Genomic DNA, 25,586 nt, shown 5'->3' with positions numbered 1-25,586 from the left:
GTAAGTTAAATTCCATATCTCAAGCACTAACTTCTCCTTCGACATTAAAAATAGGAAAAAAAAACACTCAGGCAAAATATACAGAGAGAGACAAAGAACATAAAAGACAACAAAACCATTTACAAATTTAAATTGAGAAAACAAATGCATGGAGCAGATTCACTAACCCATTCCCAAATTTTTAACAGTAAAAGAGACAAACACTTCAAATTCCGGGATGGAAAAACAGGTTTTCTTCAAAACATATCTTTGGATAACATATTCAAGCATTTTAATTGAACATAAACGTGCAAAGTTTTCAGTTTAAATGAAAAGTAACAGTATAAAGAATGGTAACTTAGGTTAGTAATTGGTTCAATTTCATCCAGCACTAACACTTCAAACTGGAAAAACATTCAAAACACTTTGGATATCTTGTATGATTTTAATTTGTATAAACATGCAAAGGTTACAGTTTAAATGAAAAGTAACAGTATAATGCCATAGAAGAAGGTTAGTTTGGTTAAATGGTTCCAGCAAAAGCATCACACTGAATTAAACACTTTCTGTTTCTTGTAAAATGGTTATTTATGAACATGAGGAGAAGGTTACACTCAAATAAAGGTAAGAAAGAGATGGTTCTTTAAAAAACTTTTTTGTCTAAATGGTTCTTAAAGTGGCATCACTGTGAAGAACCTTTTGTTTCAAAAAAGGTTATTTTGGCAAAAGATTTCTTCAGATTATCTTTAAGAAAGAGATTTGTTTAAAGAACATTTGATTAATGGTTCTTCAATAATATAAAACTTTTAAAGCACCTTTATTTAATGGTCTTGAGAAAGACTTTGATCAAAGCTGAACATCTATCTATCTATCTATCTATCTATAATCAAAATTGTTTTATGTTAAAAAGGTAACAGGTATGTAGTGTTTCAATGTTCAACTGTAACTTCTATTTATTTACATAGCACTAATGCAACTTTGTTGTCCAAAGTGAAAAAAATACACACACATAACTAACACACAAATAAAATAAACATTTGTAAGAGGTCTGCAAATCAAATCTCTACTTTCAAAAGGCAGACTAAAAAATGGAAGGAGCCTGCCAGATATACAAGACATTCCACAATTGTGAACCTACTGCTGAAAAGGCATAGATAGTGACCTAGCTGAAGTGTAAGACTCCAAGAGACTGCTGATATAATTTGCAAATTGGGGACAAATTGTGTATTCATCAACACATTTCTCTGTTTATCTGAAATCAAAGAAGCTTTTTAAACACTACAACTGGATTCTAGAGGTTTGCAAAAGACAGAGCTGAAATGTTGATGATGTCACAGTGATTGACACTGGTGGAAGTGTCTTATCTTACTAAACTTTAAAGGTGTTTCTTCTGCTGCTGCTTATTCGCTCCATCCTCTTTCTTTCAGCTCATTAAAGGTGTTTTTTCATTTACACTTGACTGATGTTTCTAAAAGGAAACAGAAACAATCACATAAATTAAAATGAAAGAAATCTGGAAACCAATCCTATAGTAATAAGAAATCAAACTGTCAATACTTTACCTTCAATTTACCGTTAATAAGTTAATAAGTTAAATCTTGTTTGACCACATGCTCTTTTTTTCGCAAATGAACTTTATATTTGTGAACTCACGCAACATGCAAATTTAAAAGTAAAGTTCACCTTGACATTTTTGATGCGTTGAAAGATTTAGAACCAGTTTCTCTCAGGACAAACACACTTGCATTTATTTCTGATTATCTGGCACTTTGTGTTCAGAGGTTTACAGTATGTACAGATCAAAGTGTTTGAAATGAAGCAACTGAATGAAGCTACATCACACATCAGATAATGATCTTGTTTTACAGCTAAAGAGTTTCAGTGCAAACCACAAACTCTCACCTGCTTTCAGCTCTTTCAATTCGCTTCCATATAATCTTTTTTTTAACAACAAACACAGACAAATTAGACAATGAAACTTTACATTTATTAGACATGATGGTCACATGTAAACTAGGGGGAAAAATAGTTTGAGTACATTTGAGAACTTTGGCTGATGGCATACTTTTAGTAAATAATGATGGGTTTGCTCTTCACAATTTGACTTTGATTTTGGTCCTTTTTGGAGATTGACATAAAATCTAATTTTGTTATTTGCAAAAAGAGCAGCATAAAGATTACTGCTGAACTGAATCTGAATCTTATTTCATATTCCTCAAAAGAAAGTCATTCAGGTTTAGAATAATGTGAAAAGATTTTTATTTTTTAAAAATAAATATATGAAGGCAGTTTTGGGTAGGTCCATCTCAAGATGCCCAATGGATTTCGCTTAAGAACTTTTAATTTTTAGTTTACAGCAGCTTTTACTAGCTTTTAAACTGTTAAATTTCACAGAAATGTGTGCCACACAGACAAAAGCACTATATAACAGGAGTGAAATAGTTCTGATTAAGATATATATACACTTTGCTAAAATAACTCTTGTTGAACATGTCGGTTTAAAATGCTGTCTTTATAACACAAAACAATAACTGAATTTATAAAATTTTACATAGCACTGACTTCTTAATAATGTGTATCATTACCAGGATAATCCACAGCTGTTTTTTTTTTTTTGTTTTTTTTTATGATGGGTGTTCATGAGTCTCTTTTTTTGTACCAAGCAATTAAACTATTAAAAATTACTAAAAATATAAAATTAAAACCCTCATGCGGTCTTTGGGGTCTTTTTGACCCGCAAATGACTTTCGCTTAATTTTTAAAAAATGTTCGCTTTGTCGAAATGACATGAAACTTCCTGAACCTGTGGGCACTATCTAGATCTTCAAAAAAAAAAAAAAAAAAAATTCATTGGAGTGATATCTTGATTTTATGTTAGTGTTAAAAAAAAAGTTACGTTCATGGTCTTTGGGGTCTCTAGAGACCCCATGCAACAAAATTTAATTTTGTAACAAAGTAATAGGTTTTTTTTTTTTTAAACAAATATTTTTTTCCTGTTTATTAATGTTTTTGCTACATTTGTGCCATTTTCAGAGGATTTATTATGATTTTTTAAATATATATAAATTAATAAATAAATATTAAAAAATAGGTTTTTACACAAAAACAGCTTTTTGTGTAAAATTCACTTTATAAAAGACCCACATTTTTAACTTTAATTCATGGTATACCATGGACCATTTGACATGGTTTGGTGTAAGATTTTTGCCCATCATTTGTAAAATGCCCTTTTAAAAATAAAAAAAATTATCATTTTTACCAGTAGATGGCTACAGAGCTCCACTGTTTACTTTGTGCTATTTGACCAACTAAAAGGTATCTTTTTACAAGTTTTGCAGTTGGATTGATATTTACATAAAATAAAATCACAATTATAACAATTATAACAATAGAAATTACAAGATAAAATCCAACAAAAAAAAAAAAAAAAAAAAAACCTGACTTTCAGTTAGTCAAATAGCACATAGTAAATAGTGGAGCTCTGCAGCCATCTACTGGTAAAAATGATAATTTTTAAAGGGGCATTTTCCAAATGATGGGCAAAAATCTTACACCAAACCATGTCAAATGGTCCATGGTATACCATCAATGAAAGTTAAAAATGTGGGTCTTTCATAAAGTGAATTTTACACAAAAAGCTGTTTTTGTGTAAAAACCTATTTTTAAAATATTTATTTTCATTAATTTATATACATTTTAAAAAATCATAATAAATCCTCCGAAAATGGCACAAATTTAGTAAAAACATTAATGAACAGAAAAATATATATATATTTTTTTTAACTATTATTTTGTTACAAAATTAATTTTTGTTGCGTGGGGTCAAAAAAGACCCCAAAGACCATAAGTGTCGTACGTACTGCGAGGACCGCACAAGGGTTAAAAGACAACGACTCACCATGTGTATGTTCACCTCTGATTACAACGCTCTTCCCTTCCTTTAGTTTGAAACTCCCACCATGTGTCCTTCCTCTCGTTTTACTTATGGCAGTCTCTTCAACATAAATGTGTGATTCCCTTTCATCTTCCTCCATCTCTGGTCTCGTTGTCTCTTCTTTTGTGACATCATCACCTGGAAACAGAGAAATACAAAGCAGACATCAGACTGTTTTTACATACGAACATCAGAGTTTGAAATTACATGAATATCACAGAAAAATAGGCTGAAATTGGTGGTGAGGGGCTGTGGGGTTTCAAACAATGCTTTGTATTGTACATACAGTAATATAATAGTAAAAATAACAGGGCAAGTTTTTTTTTTTTTAAGTTTAGAAATATTTTGTATACAGCTGTATCAGCTGTAATACTTACATGTTTCTTGTTTAGTGGTCTCCACATCATCTGTCAAAGCTGCACACAGAAAAAGATATGAAGAGATTAGAGAATGATCATGACAAAAACCCTGAGAAAATACTGTGTGATTTTTCATGTGCTTCTAATTATCACTTCATCATCTGCACAACTTTATCTTAATAGCCTGTAACAATTACAGTAATGCTGTGTGAACATTAGTGAAATCCATCATTAATGTGAATTAACACTAAACAATACTTTCCACAGTATTTGTTAATGTTAATTTATATTTTAGCAATACTAGATTACTACAGAAATTGAATAAAGTACAAACGTAAACTTAAACACTGTATAGTCTCCACCTTGGATGGCGGAAGCATATGGATTATTCATTAAAAGATCGCGATCTCGCATGTCTATAAAACCTTGGAAATCGCAATCACATTGGAATATTTAAATCAAACCTGCTTTCGGGCAACCGCTGATCCAGAGAGCTGTGGTCATATAAGTTAAGCTTTATATTTGAACAAGCTTCACGAGCAGGATACACGGTATAGGCTACATTTCTCTGTTGCAGACATTACATTATAACTAAAGTATTGGGTTAAATGTTCATTAGAGCCCTGCACGGTATAGGCCTTAAAGAGTTCAAGTATAAAACAATGTTAGTTTCAACGTTAAACTTAGATAAATGTGCGCTATTAGACCCATACCCAATCGTTTGTGCGGAGAGTGGAAGCTAAAGCTGCATTGCAGAACATGGCAGCGCCATCGCGATCACTTGCATTTTTTTCAGTGGAAACAATTTAAAATATTCCTTCATTTTTGCTCATAAAGGTAAGAATAATACATCATTCGGAACTGTTAAGGGTCTACTTGTATTTGCGTGCACTCACAATATCAACAAAACGTTGCAAACGGTGCCTTTATTGCCTCAACGGGAGCGCTTCACAAAAAAAAAGAAGAAGAAAAAAAAAAAGAAAAATGAACCGAAACTCAGCAAATACATACCTCACAGACATGATACATATATCTATAGAAAGCCTGAAATTATTACTTAACGAAATAAAACAAAAAACTCTTTCACAAAAACAAAAAGTCTTTCAATGTAATCTGTAAAGATGCATTTCTCTAAAGGCGAGTCCAAAGAGGAGATGATGAGTCTGGATGGGCAACTTCATCCTTACTACACTGACTCAGAAAACACTGGTTTATTAAAAAATAAAAATAATTCAAATATCTCCTTAATATTTTCCCCGACACGTTCATTGTGATTATGTTTGCCGGTGCTTTGTGTCAAGTTTCAGCCTACTGCGTGAGCTTGAGCGCGGATCTCTTTCAGCTGCGCTGATTTGCTGCTGCTGGTGGAGACACTAAACGCTTTCGGAGCCGGTCTCGAAAGTGAAGTCTCTTGTTGCTTCCACCAGCGCGGAAATCATTTTCATCACCATAATTGGTGTATGCAAAATATAAAAATAAGGAGAAGCCTAAAACAGGCCCGAAGCCCGACCCGCGTCTGAACTATGAAGTGAAAATTGTCCCGAAGCCCGGACTTATTTATAACATTTTAGACATTTATAAATAAACTAATTTATAAAATTAAATAAAATATTTTAACTAATAACTATACTATTAATATTGTTATTAAAATGTTATTAAAGGCTCCAAATAAATAACTACTGCTCAACCTCAGTCTCCAAATTAATCACTACTGCTCAGACTCGCCTCCAAATTAATTTTCATTTCTGAAAGATGACAGCAGACATACTGAGATGTTTTTTCCACTTTTCTATAGTGGAATGCTATTGAAATTTTTTTTTTTTTTTTTTTTTACAGTTTTAAGCCAAAACATGTTTAAGTTCAAAAATCCTAACTTCTACCTCATTTCTGAGAGTCTAGTTTATGGCGATCTTTAAAGGTCCACCATTAAGGAAAGTGCTCATAATGATGAGCTCTTCATGTTAGATTTGTATTTGATTCACCCAATTTGCTTGTGGGTAACAAAAAGTGGAGAGACATGCTACAAACAGAAGGAGATGTGCAGAAAACATTCAGTCTCCTGAAGACAAAGAAACCAATGACATGTCTTTGAAATTCCCTCGATGGGAAAATCACTTGCTGTGTCTGCTGTAATACTTACGCAGTTGGTCTTGTTGTACAGGTTTCTTGCCTGTCACAGCAGCACATAGAAACAGAAATAAGGAGATTATAAATGAATAAACATGTCATAAACACTGAGAAGATACTGTGTGATTCTCCATGTGTTTTTTTTAATCACTTCATCATCTAAATGACTTTTTATTAAAGCGATCGGTAAAACTTACACATTTCCTTTAGTTTTTCTGAGATCTCGTCTTCATGTCACAGCAGCACATCAAAACAGAAATGAGGAGATTATGAGTAAATGAACAGGTAAACATGTGAGAAGATACTGTGTGATTCTTCATGGGCTTCTAATAATCACTTTGTGATGTAAATTACTTGTTATTAATGATCAGTAACAACTGCCATAATGATTTATATCACATGATGTATGTGATTCAGTCATCAGTGTATTAATGTCAATACTGGACAGTCCCACACTTCATTAATTATTGCAATAATTATTAAATTAAACAAGCAGCACTTATAGTAAAAATTATGAATATAAACTAAAAAATCATTTTACATTTATACACTGCTGTAGCACAAAAACTGATTATTCTCTTGCTGCATTAGTATTAATACGTACACAGTCGTTCAGGGATCTTCTCTTCACCTGTCACAGCAGCACAAAGAAACAGACAAATAAACAAATGTTACATGTGTGATCAGATGAATATGACAGAAACACTGACATGTTAGATATCAAATATAGCTGTGAATCACAAAGACCTGATAATGGCACTGTATCAGCTGTAATACTTACGCAGTTGCTCTAGATGTTCAGAGATCTTTGCTTCATGTCACAGCAGCACATAGAAACAGAAATGAGGAAATCATAAGTGATTTACTTCATTATCTGCATGACTTTCAAATAATGATTAGTAACAATTACAGTAATGTTGTGTGTGAACATTAAATGATCATTAAAGTGAATTAACAATAAACAATGTTTCCCACAGCATTTAATGTTGTTTTAAAATTAGTTCAGTGATGACGTGTCACTGAATAACTACTTATTGACAAATTATTGCTTAATGATTGTTACAATTATTAAACATTTAAACTCTACTGTAGCACAATAAAACTACTTTTTCTCTTGCTGTATCAGCTGTAATACTTACGTAATTCTTTTTCATAGAGATGGGCTTCATGTCACAGCAGCACATAATAACAGAAATGAGAAACAGAAATGGTAATCATACAGGTCTGAATGAGTTTATTGCAGCATTTTAACAGAGATTCAGATACCAGTATATTAATGTCATTCAGCTTAATACTGAACAATCAGACATTTACTTACCATACTAAAATAAAAACACAAGCAGAACTTGGGGTTTAAAAACATAGCTATATTATACACTTGAACTGTACTGTAGCACAATAAAGCGCACTTTTCTCTCGTATCAGCTATACTTACACATCTTCTTTAGTTTTTCAGTGATCTTCGCTTCATGTCACAGCAGCACAAATAAACAGAAATTAAGAGATTATGAGTAAATTAACAGATAAAAAAAATTTTGTTTATTGTTGTAATATTGTATGTGTATATGTGATTCAGTCAGTTTATTAATGTCATGCAGCTAAATACTGGACATTATACATTTACTTATCTAGAAATCTACTTCAGCATAATAATGCTCATTTTTACTTTCACTGTATAAATTCTTACCTATTTCATTTTCAAAGACACCCACTTCATGTCACAGCAGCACATAGAAACAGAAATGAGGAGATTATAAGTAAATGATCAAATGAACAAGACAGAAACACTGGCAAGATACTGTGTGATTCTTCATGTGCTTCTAATAATCACTTCATCATCTGCATTTTTTTTAAATCAATGATCAGTAACAATTACAGTTATGTTGTATGTGCTAAAGTCAACATGAAATCTTTTTTAATCTGACTTTTTTAATACTATAAAATATTACAGTGTTTATTATTAGTGATTTATCTTCTCTTCTTATTTCAGGAGGCATTAAAGGGGTCATAACACGAATTTTGTTATTATTTTAATATGAAGAGTTTATTTGCAAAAAACAAAAACGCCACTTTCTAAATGAATTAATGAATGAATGAATTAATTAATTAATTAATTAACAAACTGATTGCCATGCATTCTCCACATATAACGCGATCTGAAGCCTAAACACGTTTTGTCAAAAAAGCCGGTATTGTCCACTTCCAAGGCATCGCGAGTTCAGGTTTTATTGCAGAAGCCGACAAGCGTCCTTGTGTTTGTGAACAGAAGCCGATAAGTCTACTTTGGCGAATCAGCGCGCTGTATTCAGGTCAGGTGACAAAGCTACTTCCACTTTGAAAAGACTTGCTGGCTGAGAGGAGTTTCGTCCAAGCTGACTAAAACTGATCGATAATGCATAATTTCGACGAACTTGATGAACCTGTAATATCTTCTTTAGGGCGTAAAGGAAAATATAAGCTGAAACGTTTTCACAGAACCTTGCAAAAGCAGCGCATTACAATGGTGAGGGAAAAGGTCCGTGTATTGCGTGTAATCATAGCATATAGTCTATGATCACAACAACAACAACAACGTTTGTGAGGCATTTACATTGTCATCTGAGGAGACAAACATTAAACAGTGTTTTTTTTTAACTCTAAAACTTGAAATGTGGAGTTATCTGCTTTTGCTATAAAGCAAACTTTTAATTTGTATAAATAAATAAAAAAAATAAATAAAAAAAAAACTGTATTTAAGTTATTGTTACTTAATCAAAACAACCCGACTGCAGTTTGATTGATATTACTTGAAATGCGCAATAAAAAAAAACCTGATTTCTAGAAAAATAAAAATAAATAAATAAATAAAAAGGAGTTATCGGTTTTTGCAAATGAACTCTTCATATGTTCCTTGAGGTTCTTCTATAATGTTAATGAGTTATTGCACTATATATTTAATTTTCATAGCACATTTCTAAACTACTGCTTCACAATAAAACTGTTGCTATACAGCAGTTTTAATACTTACGCTGTTCCTTTTTTTCAGAGATCTCACCTTCATGACACAGCAGCACATAAAAAAAAAACAGAAATGTGGAGATTATAAGTGAATGAACAGATGAATATGACAGAAACACACTAATCACTTCATCATCTGCATGACTTTTTATACAGTTGTTATGATCTGGTCAGTGAGCTGCGGACCGCTCACCACCAGACGTCGCTCTTGCGTTTTTGTAACGCACGGACTGCCACACTACACCCCGGACTACACTCCCCATCAGCCATTGCACTTCCCCCCCGTCCAATCAGAGACTGTATAAATACCCCGGTCTTCCTGTCACTCCTCGCCGAGTATTGAATTGTTTCTCATTCTTACAAAGCGTTTCTCCTAGTTTTCCCCGTGTCTAGTTTCCTTGTTTACCTCGTTGTTTTGATCTCTCGCTTGTCTGACCACTCTCTTGCCTAGCCCCTCTCGGATAACGTTCGCCGCTGATTTGACCCTCGCCTGTTTAAGGATTATTCTTGTCTCGCCGTCCATACACCTGTCTGCCATTGATTTACCCTGTCTGCCTGACCATGTCTTTGTCACGTCCCTTTAATAAAAGCTCGCATATGGATCCGCTCGCATCTCGTCTCATTCACCCCGTTACAGAATACTCGGCCAACACAGGATCCAGCAGCTTCACCCCCGGACAATCAGCCGATACGGACACAGACAGAATTCTCTCCCGGATCAAACAGAAGACACACACACTCGAACAGTATATCCGTGAGTTTATTGCAATTTCGAATTATTCCACTCTCCCGGACTGTATAAAGATTGAGGTGTTTTGTGACGGCGTGAACCAGCCCCTCCGTGCGCGACTGAGACGCCAGGGTCCGCGCTCGTCGTTGGAGGCGTTCCTGAACTTTGCATTATTGTGTGTGGGTTCGCTGTGCACTGTGGGGGTCGCGGAGAGGGAACGCGACAACGCGGAAATGGCGACCGCGCGTCCCACTCGCAAACTAGCGGTCTTGCCGGATCACGACGCCACAAACAAGTTTGCCGCCTGGATCGCTCGAGAAATGGCGGCCGTGTCGGAGCGCGCTCATGCTATGGCGGCGTCAGCAGAGCCCGCGCACAAGATGGCGGCCGCGCCGGAGCGCGTTAACGCTGTAGCGGCGACAGCGGTGCCCGTTCACAAAATGGCGGCCGCGTCGGAACGCGTCCACACAATGGCGGTGACTGCAGAGCCCGTTCACAAGATGGAGGCGAAAACAGAGCTCCTTCATGTCACAGCTGCCACTCAAGAGCCATTTAAAGGTACAGTTACATTTCCTGAGTCAAGTCAAGTTTCCAAGTCAAGTCAGATTGCAACCGTGTTTCCTGCGTCATGTCAAGTTACAGCCACCTTTCCTGAGCCACTGCACAAGATGGCTGCCACGCCAGAGCCACTGCACAAAATGGCTGCCACGCCAAAGCCTCCGCCCGCTAAAGCCCCGTCAGTCAGGCCGGCGCCCGCTAACGCCACGTCAGCCAAACCACAGCCTGCTCAGGACATCTCCGTCAAGTCACAGCCTGTTCACGCCATGTCTTCTGCTCCTGAGTCTACACCCATCATGGCCGCCCTCCCTGAAGCGGTTCCCGAGTCAAGCAAAGTCACAGCCGTGGTTCCTGAGTCAAGTCACGTCCCGCCTGACATCCCAAGATCGCGGCCTATCATGATGGCACATGTGCTGGATTCACCCCTGATGGCTGTACGGGCAGCTAAAATGGCGCTCCTTCACGTCACGGCTGCTACCCCAGGGTCAAGTCAAGCTTCCAAGTCCGGTCAAACAACAGAGTCAAGTCAAACCAAAGCTCTTGTTCTCCACGAGTCAAGCCAAGTCACAGCTGTTCCTCATGAGTTAAGTCACGTTACAGCTGTCGTCCCTGAGCCAAGTCACGTCACAGCTGTCGTCCCTGAGCCAAGTCACGTTACAGCTGTTATTCCTGAAGCAAGCCAGGCCTCTGCAGATCCTCGTGAGTCAAGCCTAGTTGTCAGGTCCTGTCATAATGCAGCTTCCGTCTCCAGTCAAGCTTCAGCGTCCCGTCAAGCTTCAGCGTCCCGTCAAGCTTCAGCGTCCAGTCAAGCTCCCAAGTCCAGTCAAGCTTCCAAGTCCAGTCAAGCTTCCAAGTCCAGTCAAGCTTCCAAGTCCAGTCAAGCTTCCAAGTCCAGTCAAGCTTCCAAGTCCAGTCAAGCTTCCAAGTCCAGTCAAGCTTCCAAGTCGAGCAATGTCAAGGCGGCTGTTCCAGACTCAAGCCACGCCCCGCCTGACGGCCCAGACTCAAGCCACGCCCCGCCTGACGGCCCAGACTCAAGCCACGCCCCGCCTGACGGCCCAGACTCAAGCCACGCCCCGCCTGACGGCCCAGACTCAAGCCACGCCCCGCCTGACGGCCCAGACTCAAGCCACGTCTCGTCTGGCCACCCAGAGCCTTACCATGACCCGTCTGACGGCCCAGAGTCAGGTCATGCCCAGTCCCCAAGTCAAGTCACACCAGACCCCAAGTCAAGTCACATCTCGTCTGACATCCCAAGACCACAGCCTATCGGGATAGCCAGCGCCCTGGACCCACCACAACCTCCCGCTGCTGCTCTACCCTTAATGGCTATTGCCATCTGGTGTGTGTGGGCTGCACATTGTGCTTCTGGGGTCACGTCTGCTCCCAAGCCTGCTCCAGAACTCCTGTCCAAGCACAAGCCTACTCCAGAGCCCCCGCCAGTTGGAGAGGCCGCGCCAATGCCTCCTGAGGTGTCAGCTTCGGCTGTGGATCCTCCCGTGGAGGCGGCGTCCCCTACAGACTCTCTGCCTCTCCCCATATTCTCTCTACCTCCCCTGTCTCTGCTGTTTCCAGGTCCCAGGCCATAACGCGGTTTCCTGCTCCGCCCCAGCTCCCGTCTGGTCACAAGCCTGTTCCAGAGCTCCCGTCCGGTCACAAGCCTGCTCCAGAGCTCCCGTCCGGTCACAAGCCTGCTCCAGAGCTCCCGTCCGGTCACAAGCCTGCTCCAGAGCTCCCGTCCGGTCACAAGCCTGCTCCAGAGCTCCCGCTGGGTCACAAGCCAGCTCCAGAGTTTTCGCCTGGTCACAAGCCTGTTCCAGAGTGCCACTTGGTCGGAGAAGCTGCGCCAATACCTCCAGAGGTGTCAGCCATGGCTGTGGATCCTCCCTTGGAGGTGGCGTCCCCCTACAAGCTCTCTGCTTCTCTCCCTTCTCTGTTTGTCTCCTCTGTCTCTGCTTTCCCCAGGTCCCAGATCGTAAAGCGGGGTCCTGTTCCCGCCCGGAGGGCCGCTGCGCCTCCTGTTCCGCCCCGGAGGGCCGCTGCGCCTCCTGTTCCGCCCCGGAGGGCCGCTGCGCCTCCTGTTCCGCCCCGGAGGGCCGCTGCGCCTCCTGTTCCGCCCTGGAGGATCGCCCCGCCTCCTGTTCCGCCTCGGAGGGCTCGGGCGTCGCCTGTCCCGCCTCCGGTTCCGCCCTGGAGGGCTCCTGCGCCTCCTGCTCTCCCTCCGGCTCCGCCCTGGAGGGCTCCTGCGCCTCCGGCTCCGCCCTGGAGGGCTCCTGCACCCCCTGCTCTGCCTCCGGCTCCGCCCTGGAGGGCTCCTGCGCCTTCTGCTCTGCTTCCTGCTCTGCCTCCGGCTCCGCCCTGGAGGGTGCCTGCGCCTCACGCTCTGCCTCCGGCTCCACCCTGGAGGGCTCTTGTGTCGCCCGTCCCGCCTCCGGCTCCACCCTGGAGGGCTCTTGTGTCGCCCGTCCCGCCTCCGGCTCCGCCCTGGAGGGTTCCTGCTCTGCCGGTCCTGCCTCAATCACCGGGTCCTCCGCAGGGACCTGGCCCTCCGGCCCTTGCTCTGTCTAACCCCCGCCCCACCGCTCCCTTGGACTGTGGTTTGTTTGGAGCGTCTGGAAGCCGCTCTTTTGGGGGGCTATGTTATGATCTGGTCAGTGAGCTGCGGACCGCTCACCACCAGACGTCGCTCTTGCGTTTTTGTAACGCACGGACTGCCACACTACACCCCGGACTACACTCCCCATCAGCCATTGCACTTCCCCCCCGTCCAATCAGAGACTGTATAAATACCCCGGTCTTCCTGTCACTCCTCGCCGAGTATTGAATTGTTTCTCATTCTTACAAAGCGTTTCTCCTAGTTTTCCCCGTGTCTAGTTTCCTTGTTTACCTCGTTGTTTTGATCTCTCGCTTGTCTGACCACTCTCTTGCCTAGCCCCTCTCGGATAACGTTCGCCGCTGATTTGACCCTCGCCTGTTTAAGGATTATTCTTGTCTCGCCGTCCATACACCTGTCTGCCATTGATTTACCCTGTCTGCCTGACCATGTCTTTGTCACGTCCCTTTAATAAAAGCTTGCATATGGATCCGCTCGCATCTCGTCTCATTCACCCCGTTACAACAGTAATGCTATATGATTAAAAGTCAAATCACCAATGTAATTTAACAAAAAACAATACAGTACCTCTTTGTTATATTTTTATATTATGTTTTCTCTTGCTGTAGTGTTAATACTTACACAACTCTTTGAAGAGTTTCACTTCATGTCACAGCAGCACATAGAAACAGAAAAGAGGAGATTAGAAACAAACAAACAAACAGATGAAACACTGAGAAGATACTGGGATTCTTTTACTGGCTTTTTCCACAATCTCAACACTTCATGGAGGTCTGGGAGAAATGGAAGGATCATGGATGAAAACATTTATGGCCCATGAGGAATCACTTCAGTGAAGTTCACTTTATTTTGTTGCAGATCATTAAACCATTACACTAAGTCAGAAGCTCATCTGAAATACATTTTGTAAGGTGCCTTTGTGTACAAATACTGCCTGCAAAGGTAATGCAGTGAGGCAAGTAAGCAGCGTAAGCTTCCAAATGCAGCCAGTGATTTGTTGACTCTGCTTTAAATGAAGCTATTTTATTATATAGTTTCTTGTTGTATCAACTGTAATACTTACACAATTGCTCTAGATCTGTAGACATATTTGCTTCATGTCACAGCAACACACACAGAAAAAAGAAATTAGACAGAAATTAGGACATATAACTGAGATTGTTGTAAATTCAGCATTTTAAACACAGAGATTCAGTCATCAGTATACTAATGTCATTCAGCTTAACACTAAACAATCACACACTTAATCAGAACTTGTGGTAAAAATGAGAAATACTGAGTATAAATTATATTATACATTCCCAAAATCCACCATAGCATAATACAGTTCATGTTTCTCCTGTTGCATTGGCTGCAATACTTACGTAGTTTCTCTAGTTGTTCAGAGACCTTTGCTTCATGTCACAGCAGCACAAAACAAAAATAAGGAGATTATAAGTAAAGATGAACATGTCAAAAACACTGAGGAAATACTATGTGATTCTTCATGGTTCATCTTCATCTGTGTGACTTTTGTATGACTTACCTATTAGTTTTTTTAGTTCAGAGAACTTGTGCCGAAAATAAATCACAACACCAGCAGCTATAGCTGCAGCCACCAGCAGAGCAATACTAGCACATATTCCTGCAATAGCACCTGGTGGCAAACCTGGCACTGCAATTATAAAGAGAGACAGATATAATATCTAAATTATTAGTAGACACTAGATTTGTAGAGTTGTACTGAAAGAATATAGAATATAGCCTACCAGAGACAGTAACAATGAATCTTTTGAATAAGATCCTTCTGTCACTGATGATCTTTAGTCTAAATTCCCCAGCATGTTCAGTTTCGAGGTCTGTGATGGTCAGAGATCCAGTCTTACTGTCCAGCTCCAGTCTGCCTCTGAATCTCCTGTCGTCACCAGCATAGTATGATGTATGATTGTCTTCTGTATCACTTTTAGCAATGAGAGATCCTTCAGCTCCAAATCTCCACAGTATTAGATCATGTTTCTGTAGTTCAGTTTCACTGTGTAGAGTCTCAGAATTTCCCTTTGTTGATGACAATGCCTTTGTTTCATATTTATCTTCAACAGACTTGAGTAAGGATTCTGCACAAATAGTTTCACAGCCAGAGATGACAAGTTGCCCAGACATTAAATAGCAAACATTACATTTTACTGATTCTAAGTTCCAGGTAAAACTAGCATACCAAATGTATAATTGTCATATAATTATCTTAAGCTATGACTTTCCTGAAGTCAAACAAACCCAGCCCCAAAAGCCTAAGTCATCAGTAAATAAGACAGTATAGTAGTCCATTACCTTGATAATTACTAGATCAACAGATTTAATTGACTCACCTGTCACAATCACTTTGAACATATGGGATTTGATGCCTGCAGTGCTGATGCTCCCTACTTTATATTCACCCGAGTGTTTGATTCTGATGTTCCAGATGGTGAGAAATCCAGTTGGATCCAGATTAAGTCTGTCGCTAAACATCACCATCAATTTATCATCATTATATTTAACTTTACCAGTTCCTTTATTGATTGTTGCTATGTTAGTGCCATTAACTATCCACTCTATTAGACCGTCTTTCTGCATTTCAGTGAAATTAGCCTGAAGAGTGACAGAATCTCCCTCTGTCACTGTCTTTACTTTATCTGGATCAACACCAAACACACCTGCAGAACAAACAGAAACAGTCAAGGATGTGCATTTATTCATTTACCAGATGCTTTATCATTTATCAAAAATGACTTACAAATAATGAAATAAAACAAATAATTCCCAAAAAAAACTCAAGATACGTGGCATATATATGTATATCCCTCTATGGTACGGTGTTGCCATATGGCAACAATTACTTTCCACTTATTTCCTTTTTATTCTGAAAAAAAAAAATATATATATATATATATATATATATATATATATATATATATTGCAATATGTTAATTAAAAGGGCGGCCTTAAGGTAGTCAATGATGTGCTGTTTTTAAGCCACATGACATTTGAATGTTCCTTCAAACACTTTCTTTCCACTGTCACCCCAACATGGAGGACACCTGTTGAAGTGCTCCAGAAATTGCTCTGTAAACCTAATTTCCGATCTTCTCTTCTCAAGGGGGATTTTTTAATTTTTTTTTGCATCATCTTTGGTTAGTAAATTACATATGTTTATTCAGAAATCAATATTATCTAACATAGTTTTTCTGTAAAATGAGAAAATATCAATGTTGCCACATATGGCAACACTGTACCACAGTGGAATTGAAGTAATGTATTTCCCCATTGGGAATTTTTATAGATAGTAAAATCAATAATTTGATTGTAATTATTTATTTATTTGAAGTGTTTATTGTAGTATATGTGTATAAATGTATAAAAAAGGAAATTATTTAGTCTTTGCAAAACATGAACACAACAATATGTTACGGAAAGGGCAATAGGAAGAGTGCTGAGTTGCCTCTTCCATGTGATGACAATGAGGATAAGTTAGTCTTCAGTGACCGTAATAATGAGTGTGTTTGTGCACGTGTGTGTGTGTATGTGTGTGAAGAGTTAAGATGCAAAACCAGCTAAAAGCCATCTTGGTCAAAAATGAGATAATGATACTGAGTGAATGCTTCTGACACATATACCAAACTCACAAAATTCCAGCTTCAGCCCAATCGGGAGTGCCAGTACTTACATAGAAACCTATACACAGTAGCCAGAAAGAAATGCTCTTTTTAAAGAAATACGTCAGATGGATTTAGAGGCTTTTGCATCTGAACTCTTCATATATATATATATATATATATATGACAGCTGTTTTATCACGTAATAGAAAGTGTAAGGCCTTCTCAAGCCGTACAGCTGACCCATCTAATCTGCGGCCTATTAGGTATCAAACTAAGACTGCTCTAGAGACAAAAAGTAATGGCATCAAGTTAGCATTTTTAAACATTTGCTCACTAAAAAATAAATCATTTCTGATCAATGACTTAATAACCACATACAACCTGGATTTTATGTTTCTAATTGAAACATGGCTTGAAGACAGCTGCAGTGCAACAGTCCTCAATGAAACAGCCCCTCCTAACTTTACTTTCATGAGTGTCTGCAGAGCTGTTAGGAGAGGTGGAGGTGTAGCTGCTCTATTTAAAGATGTCTATCAATGTAAGCAAGTGTCATTTGGTCAGTACTTGTCTTTTGAATATCTAGGGATTGTGCTGAAAGGTGCTCCACGAATTCTATTTAACATTATTTACAGGCCTCCAAAATACTCTCCAGCCTTTGTTGAAGAGTTCACAGAACTGTTACCAATGATTTCCTCAGAGTTTGACTGTTTTGCTATTGCAGGGGATTTTAATTTCCACATAGAAAATGCAGAAATCAAAACTACAAAAGAAATTATAACCGTTTTAAACACTTTTGACCTGATTCAGCATGTGCGTGGACCCACACACAATCGTGGACACACTCTTGATTTACTCATTAGTAAGGGTCTAAACATTTCATCTATTGTCATTAAGGATGCAGCACTAGATCACTTCTGTATTTTCTTTGATATATTGATCTCTGCTACCACTGAATCTAGATCCGTCTCTGTCAGAAAGAGATGTATTAATGAAAACACTAGTGTGCTGTTTATGAAGGCTATATCTTCAATGCCAAGCATTTCTGCAGACTCTGTTGATCTTCTCCTGGAGTCCTTTAACTCAAAAGTTAAGAATGTCATTGATGATATTGCACCAGTGAAAGTCAGTAAGACGACTGGCAGACAAAAATCATGTTGGAGAAAATCAACAGCAGTACAGAGTATGAAAAGACAATGCAGAAAAGCTGAGCGGATGTGGCGGAAGACAAAACTTGAAATTCACTATAGCATCTATAAAGACAGCCTTCATGCTTTCAATGTGGAACTAGCCACAGCATGACAGAAGTTCTTCTCAAACCTTATAAACAGTAACCTAAACAACACTCGCACTCTTTTTGCTACTGTTGAGAGACTAACAAACCCCCCAAGTCAGATTCCCAGTGAAATGCTCTCTGACAGCAAATGCAATGAGTTTGCCTCCTTCTTTTCAGAGAAGATCATTAATATCAGAAAGGTGATTAGCACATCCTCAAGTTATGCAGAGGTTAGACAGATATGACCGCAATTTCAAAAAGAAGTCACTTTGTCTGTTTTTGAAGCAACTGATAGCAAAACTTTGGAAGAAATAGTACAGCACCTTAAATCCTCAACCTGCAACCTTGACACACGTCCCACATCTTTTTTCAAAAGTGTGTTTAACTGTTTAGAAGCAGATCTCTTAGAAGTGGTGAACACTTCACTTCTTTCTGGGACTTTTCCAAACTCCCTGAAATCTGCAGTTGTTAAGCCCCTTCTGAAAAAAAGCAATCTTGATAACACCATATTAAGCAACTATAGACCAATATCTAATCTTCCTTTTATAGGCAAGATTATTGAAAAGGTAGTTTTCAATCAGTTGAACAACTACTTAAACTCAAATGGATACCTGGACAATTTTCAATCTGGTTTCCGACCGCATCACAGCACAGAGACGGCGCTCGTTAAGATAATAAATGATATTCGCCTAAATTCTGATCCTGGCAAAATATCAGTGCTGGTACTACTAGATCTTAGTGCTGCGTTTGACACTGTCGATCATAACATTCTTCTAGAGAGACTGGAAAACTGGGTCGGGCTTTCTGGGATGGCTCTCAATTGGTTCAGGTCATACTTAGAAGGGAGAGGTTATTATGTGAGTATAGGAGAGCATAAGTCTAAGTGGACGTCCATGACATGTGGAGTCCCTCAAGGCTCAATTCTTGTGCCGCTTTTGTTTAGCCTGTATATGCTCCCACTAAGTCAAATAATGAGAAAGAACCAAATTGCCTATCACAGCTATGCTGATGATACCCAGATTTACCTAGCCTTATCGCCAAATGACTACAGTCCCATTGATTCCCTCTGCCAATGCATCGATGAAATAAACAGTTGGATGTGCCAGAACTTGTTCATGCCTTTATCACAAGCAGGGTGGATTATTGTAATGGTCTCCTCACTGGCCTTCCCAAGAAAATCATTAGACAGCTGCAGCTCGTCCAGACGCTGCTGCCAAGATTCTGACTAGAACCAGAAAATCTGAGCATATCACACCGGTCCTCAGGTCCCTACACTGGCTTCCAGTTATATTTAGAATTGATTTTAAAGTACTTTTACTCATTTATAAATCACTCAATGGCCTAGGACCTAAATACAATGCAGATATGCTCACTGAATATCAGTGCAGACCACTCAGATCATTAGGATCGAGTCAGTTAGAAATACCAAGGGTTCACACAAAACAAGGGGAATCCGCTTTTAGCTATTATGCTGCCCGCAGTTGCAATCAGCTTCCAGAAGAGATCAAATGTGCTAAAACATTAGCTATATTTAAATCTAGACTCAAAACTCATCTGTTTAGCTGTGCATTTACTGAATGAGCACTGTGCTTCGTCCGAACTGATTGCATTATGTATAATAATTTTCTGTTTTTAGCTGTCTTAAATTTATTTTAAATCAATTTTTAAATCATTTTTAAATCATTATATCAATCAGTTTTTACATTTTTTTATTTATTGTTGTGATCATTGTTTTTATGATTGTTCTACTTCCTTTTTTGTGATTATTGTTTTTATTATTGTTTTTATGATTATTCTACTTCCTTTTATGTAAAGCACTTTGAATTACCTTTGTGTATGAAATGTGCTATATAAATACACTTGCCTTGCCTATATATATATATATATATATATATCCCTCTATGGTACGCATTATGTTCTAACCATGATTTTTATTTATTTATTTTTTTTTTTTCCACATAAGCTTTTATTACATAATAAATAAATAAATAAATAAATAAATAAACATGTTTGAGGGGGTATTTAGGAAAATGTTGCCATATGGCAATGTACCACAATGGAAAATGGCCCAAAATTACTTTTTCTATTAATTATGATTTAATTTTCAATTCAGATGCACATTTCTTTTAGAAATTGATGTATCCAGTCTTAATTTCCATCAAATACACATACAGACACACACGTTTGTTTTGGTGAACTGTGGGGACTTTCCATAGACTTCTATAGTTTTTATACTGACCAAACGGTATTGTCTATCTTCTAACCCAACCCTAACCCTTAAACCTACCCCTTACAGAAAAAAATGTTTGCATCGTTACATTTTCAGATAAACATCATTTACTCTTTTTAATCTTTTTTTTTTATTTTTTATTTTATTTTTTTACATTGTGGGGACCGCAGGCCAAACGCATATATGTAAATCTCTCTTATGTCTCAGTCAGAACGAAAAATATCCCATCAATATAGGCTATGCGTCAGCACCAGTACAGGGGTGTATTAGGAATTTCACAAGGGGTAAACATTCGTTTTATTACTTAACAAATGTAGCTGCTAATGTGTGTGTGTGTGTGTGTGTGTTTGATTGTCAGTTTGCAGCTTTTGAATGATTCGCCAAATTATTTTATGTTGTATTTCAGTGATATCAAGGAACTTATAGCATATTCATGTAAAAAAAAAAAAAAAACTTTATAGTTTGTTCTATGAAAATGAACGAGTAAATGAGCATTTGAAGACAGCATTTGTCGCACAGGCCAAGTAAACCCCGGCATAAAGTAAAACCGAAAGCATTAAAAAAACAAACAAAAACAACTCGAATTACTAAACACTTACCTTCTGTGATGAACAAGAATAAAATAATTGAAAAACATATCTTCATATTGTTGTGAAGTTCAGTGAGGGATGCGTTTAACAAGGCAGATTAGGCTATAAATCTCAGGTGAGTTTCCGCACCAGCGCTAAGGTGTGTGATTCAAAAATGTCGTTATTCCGGTGAGGGCGGTCGCAGAACACAGAGGAGTTGAGCGTGACACGTTGAGACAGGATTATGATATTTTTGTGTATGAAAATCGTAAAAAACACAGTGCTCAAAATTAGAGTAGCACTGTAGCACTAAAGAAGATTACAACTAAACTTTTGGAGGGTTACAGCTGTCAAAAATGAGTAGGAAAATGAGGCCCTTTCTTTGAATGTTTTCAGCACATCTGCCGCCTCAGGACATCACTAGTTACTCACACTGCACTGATGTTCTCTTGGTCCACTCTTTTTCCACTATAATAACACTTCTATAATTCAGTAACTGTAGTGGGTTTCTTAGCCATAGCTTTCTGGCCAAGGATCTTCCAGAGATTTTAAATCATGTTTAGATCTGGACTCTGGCCTGGCCAGTTCATTATTTCAGTGTTCTGTCACTGCAGAGTGCGCTTTCAGTCTGACTTCTCTTAAACATTATGAGACAGATCCACACCCTGTTAGCACTGAACTTAAGAGCAATTCTGCAGTGTTGAACCAATTCCCCATTAAGAGTCTCCGCATTTCCCTGTCTTCTCTTGCATTTGTGTTACATGCACTGCAAAAACTAAATAGTTGAGAAAATGTAAATAATAAAAATAAATAAATAAATAAAATAAGGCAAGCAAGACATTTGAGTCTGAACAATTGTTTTTAGTTTTTCTCAGTAAAGATACTTTGTTTAGCCAACACAAATTTGTTTGTTCATGCAATGCTGATTGTCTTATTTTGTTATTTTGAAATGTTCTAGAATGGATAACATTATATTTGTATGTAAATGACTCTACAAAACAAAATATCCAGTGATTGAACTAGAGAAAAAAAATTACCATTTACAAATCTGATTGTCCAACAATTGAGCAGATTACAACCTGATGTTAGAAAACAAAACAGATGAACCCTCAAATTGTTGTGTTCCCATTATAGTTTAGGGCTGGAGGAACATGTAACAGAATAAAATGGTGTGATGTGTGGAGGTAGCAACCAAAAAATCATGTTTATTTTATAAATGTGGGAGGATCCCAAGGCCACCGCCACCAGACTGCTCACTCAACCACAGAGAACGTGAATATCATTTCTAAATCTCTTTCAGAGACCTTGGCATTGTTGTATTTTATCGGTATATAAAATACATGATACTAATTTACATTGGATATTATATAGCTAATTTCAGTTGATAACAAATAATTGCTTATTTGTTTGATGCGTAATAAGGTTCTTCACCTTATTTATTTCAGAGTAGCAACAGTTTACTTTTCCAGATAACATACAGTAGCTCTGACATAGCAACACCCAACATAATCACTTGTATTTTATGCATCTTATGCACTTTATGCCTTTTCATTCAGGGTATTCATTTAGTAGTTGTTGATAGCTCTTGTCTATCTTTTGTTAGTAAAATTAATTTTATTATACTTGTGTCTTCTTTGTGTTGATAATACATTAAGGTTGTACAAGTTAGAGTTCCCACCAATCTTTCTTATGTGATGTAACCACACATTAAGTGACACGTGATCCAAGAATCATAACGTCAGCTGTGACATGAGTACCCATCACTACACTATTTCGCCTCCCTAGGTTGGTGAAAGCAAAATTCACTACAACACTTACCAGATGCTTTATTATTCATTAAAAATGACAAATGAGGAAATACAACAAACAATTCCCAGACAAATAAGAAGAAGAAGAAGAAGAAGAATATAAGTGCCATAACAAAAATTGAATAGAATGTGAACATACAAAAATATTACAAATATTTTCATAAATATATTATAAAACCCTCACAATTATATGACAGACTGGGATTTAAACACAGGTTTCCTTAAACACCACGGAAAAAAAAAAAAAAAAAAAACTGTGATTTTAGCTAATGCTTTAATCCTGTTTAGCGCTGAATCACTTTTCAGACTTGTCACACAGGCCAGGTTATCCTGGCATAAAGTAAAACGGAAAGCTTTAAAGAAAACTAGAATTCGAATTAGAACGCTTATGAACAAGAATGAAAAGTCAATCTTCATATTGTTGTGAAGTTCAGTGAGAGTTGCGTTTAACAACGTGTGGCTATAAATCTCAGGTGCTCTTCTGCACTAGCGCTAAGGTTTGCGCTTTTAAAATGTCGTTATCCCGGTGAGGGCTGTTGCAGAACAGAGAAGGAGTCGCCGTTTGAGCGGGACAGGTTAAGACGGATTTGGGTATGAAGGCGGATTGTAATCAAATTGTACCGTGAGTGTAGCAATGGGATCAGTTGGTGATGGTGGATATGGAGGTTAGCCAAACTAAAAATGGCAAGAAAAAAAATCATGGTCTGAAGCGAATAGTGGTAGAGAAAGTAATCTCTGCAAAAAAACTGGTAAAACGATTGGAGCTAGAAAAGGTCTAGACCAGTAGATCAGATGATGACCAGCAGGAAGAGTGGAAAGTTATTGTTATGCTCAGTAATTCATCCAGTTCAGGTAACCAAAGCAACTGAAAAAGAAATAGGGAAAATAAAATATGCTAAATGAAACAGCAGGAGATGATTTTAAAAATGAGTAGCCTTGATGGTGGAAGGATTAAAGGGAAAGGTATCAGAGTTAAGAGAATTGATTTCGAATATACCTCTGGAAATGTCCTTCAAGGATTTGAAGAATAATATTCAATGTGGAAAGTCCTAGAGGCCAAAAGATTCCAAATTGATAAAAGTGGTGTTAAAGCAGATAGCTTGCCTGTAATGCTTGTTTTTGAAAAGATAGTGCCTTTTGAAGACCAAACAGTCTGATAGGTGTTAGAATGTATGAGTTTTCATTACACCGTCACTATTGCTTTGTGTCTTTTTACAGATGGTTTAATATGTGCTGAGATGTTTATGTGTTGTAAATCTAAATTACAGCAATGTCCATCTATGAAAAATGAATGTTACTTAGCCAATATCATAGCAGTGAGCATTTAGTTCTGAGTCGACAATCCACTACGCCTATTCAAACAGAGCATTCTGCTGAGGGGCAATGGTGTAGTGGTATACACTCCATTTATGTCACCCCCAGAGTGCGCTTTCAGTCTGACTTCTCTTAAACATTATGAGACAGATCCACAACCTGTTAAGCACTGAACTTGCAAGCAATTCCAGCTGCAGTGTTGAACCAATTTCTCATTAATAGTCTCTGCAATTTCCTGTCATCTCGTGAATTTGTCTTGTGCAATGCAAAAACTAAATAGTTGAGAAAATGTAAAAAAAAACAAACAAACAAGGCAATGCAGCAAGACTTTTGAGTTGTCTCAACAATTGTTTTTAGTTTTTCTCAGTAAAGATACTTTGTTTAGCCAACATAAATTTGTTTGTTCAAGCAATGCTGATTGTCTTATTTTGTTAATGAAAACATTATTGTTACAGCGGAGAACATTCCTGTTGGAGAACATTGAATTACATAAGCAAATTATAGCCTAATGTATTAAGAATACGTTGAAATATAGTTAAAAAAAAAAAAGGTTTATTTTATAAATGTGTAACGATTGCAAGGCTTCAAGATGGGGCAAAAGCCAAAACAACAAACATATCTACTCTGACCAGTAGAGAAAAAATCTAAGTGACCTATTAAAAGAAATGTAAAAGAAACACAACAAAACAGCCTAAACCTCCCAATTAGCGTTTGTTGCAAAGACTTGACATATATGGTATGAATTGATTTGAACAACATAATAGTGCATTTATAATACTTTTCCCTTTCAGAGCTTGAATGTTGTGATCATTATCATTATCAAGCATAAACAACAGCAAATGCGTTTGAAAGAACATGATTTGAGGAAATTAATTTTCATTTTAGTACAAATAAGAAATACATAGGATAAAAATTGAAAAAAATAAATAAATAAATAAAATTAACGGAGACAAACTTGAATGCCATAGTCAAAAGTCAGGCTTTGATGATATAAAAACCAAGAATTATGAATTCTCATAACATTGTGAATTGATAATGTGGCACTGCTTACAATAAAAAGTAAATGAAATCTAAAAATTTACATTTAAAATGTGTTGGTTTCAAATCATCCAAACTCAATGCATAGTCTTTTACACATTTGAAGACGTAATACTTACAAACGACAGTAACAATGAATCTCTTGTTTTTGCCACTGAACTTGAGTTTATAGAGTCCAGAGTGAATGGTCTTGATGTTACAGATAGTGAGATCTCCAATCTTCTCATTCAGACTCAGTTTACTTCTGAATCTCCCATCAGTACCCTCCTCTGTCCTTTTGATCCCTTTACTGATTTCAGCAATGAGATTGTCGTCAGTTTCATAGCACCACTGTATCATAACATCTCTATGTGTTTCAGTCAGACCAGTGTGTAGAGTGACTGATTCTCCCTCGGTCACTGTCTCCTCTTTGACTGTCACAGAAATGCATAGAAACATGAGT

General features: G+C 38.0%; 1 protein-coding gene across 1 annotated transcript; it reads right to left on the bottom strand.

Moving 5' to 3' along the window:
* Positions 1–843: 843 nt before the first annotated feature.
* LOC127153644 (uncharacterized) lies at positions 844–21,147 on the bottom strand. The gene is made up of 18 exons (XM_051094851.1): positions 21,015–21,147; positions 15,644–15,970; positions 15,047–15,391; positions 14,824–14,952; positions 14,663–14,692; positions 14,362–14,391; positions 13,920–13,940; positions 9,407–9,433; positions 8,087–8,110; positions 7,835–7,864; positions 7,539–7,562; positions 7,181–7,210; positions 7,004–7,030; positions 6,597–6,626; positions 6,413–6,442; positions 4,291–4,329; positions 3,878–4,051; positions 844–1,447 (listed from the first exon to the last, which is right to left on the bottom strand). The coding sequence occupies exons 1-18, from the start codon at positions 21,058–21,060 to the stop codon at positions 1,425–1,427; spliced, it is 1,386 nt and encodes a 461-aa protein (XP_050950808.1). The 5' UTR covers positions 21,061–21,147; the 3' UTR covers positions 844–1,424.
* Between the last annotated feature and the right edge of the window lie 4,439 nt (positions 21,148–25,586).

Source organism: Labeo rohita, chromosome 22 (genome assembly GCF_022985175.1).
Source record: "Labeo rohita strain BAU-BD-2019 chromosome 22, IGBB_LRoh.1.0, whole genome shotgun sequence".
Taxonomy (NCBI): domain Eukaryota; kingdom Metazoa; phylum Chordata; class Actinopteri; order Cypriniformes; family Cyprinidae; genus Labeo; species Labeo rohita.
This window is presented reverse-complemented; position numbering and strand designations above follow the sequence as displayed.

Coding starts and splice junctions, on each gene's coding strand:
- LOC127153644 (XM_051094851.1), bottom strand. CDS start 21,060: ATGAAGATATGTTTTTCAATTATTTTATTCTTGTTCATCACAGAAG. Junction 4,330..6,412: donor TGTACAACAAGACCAACTGC/GTAAGTATTACA, acceptor TTCTGTGTGCAG/CTTTGACAGATGATGTGGAG. Junction 4,052..4,290: donor GACCACTAAACAAGAAACAT/GTAAGTATTACA, acceptor CTCTGTTTCCAG/GTGATGATGTCACAAAAGAA.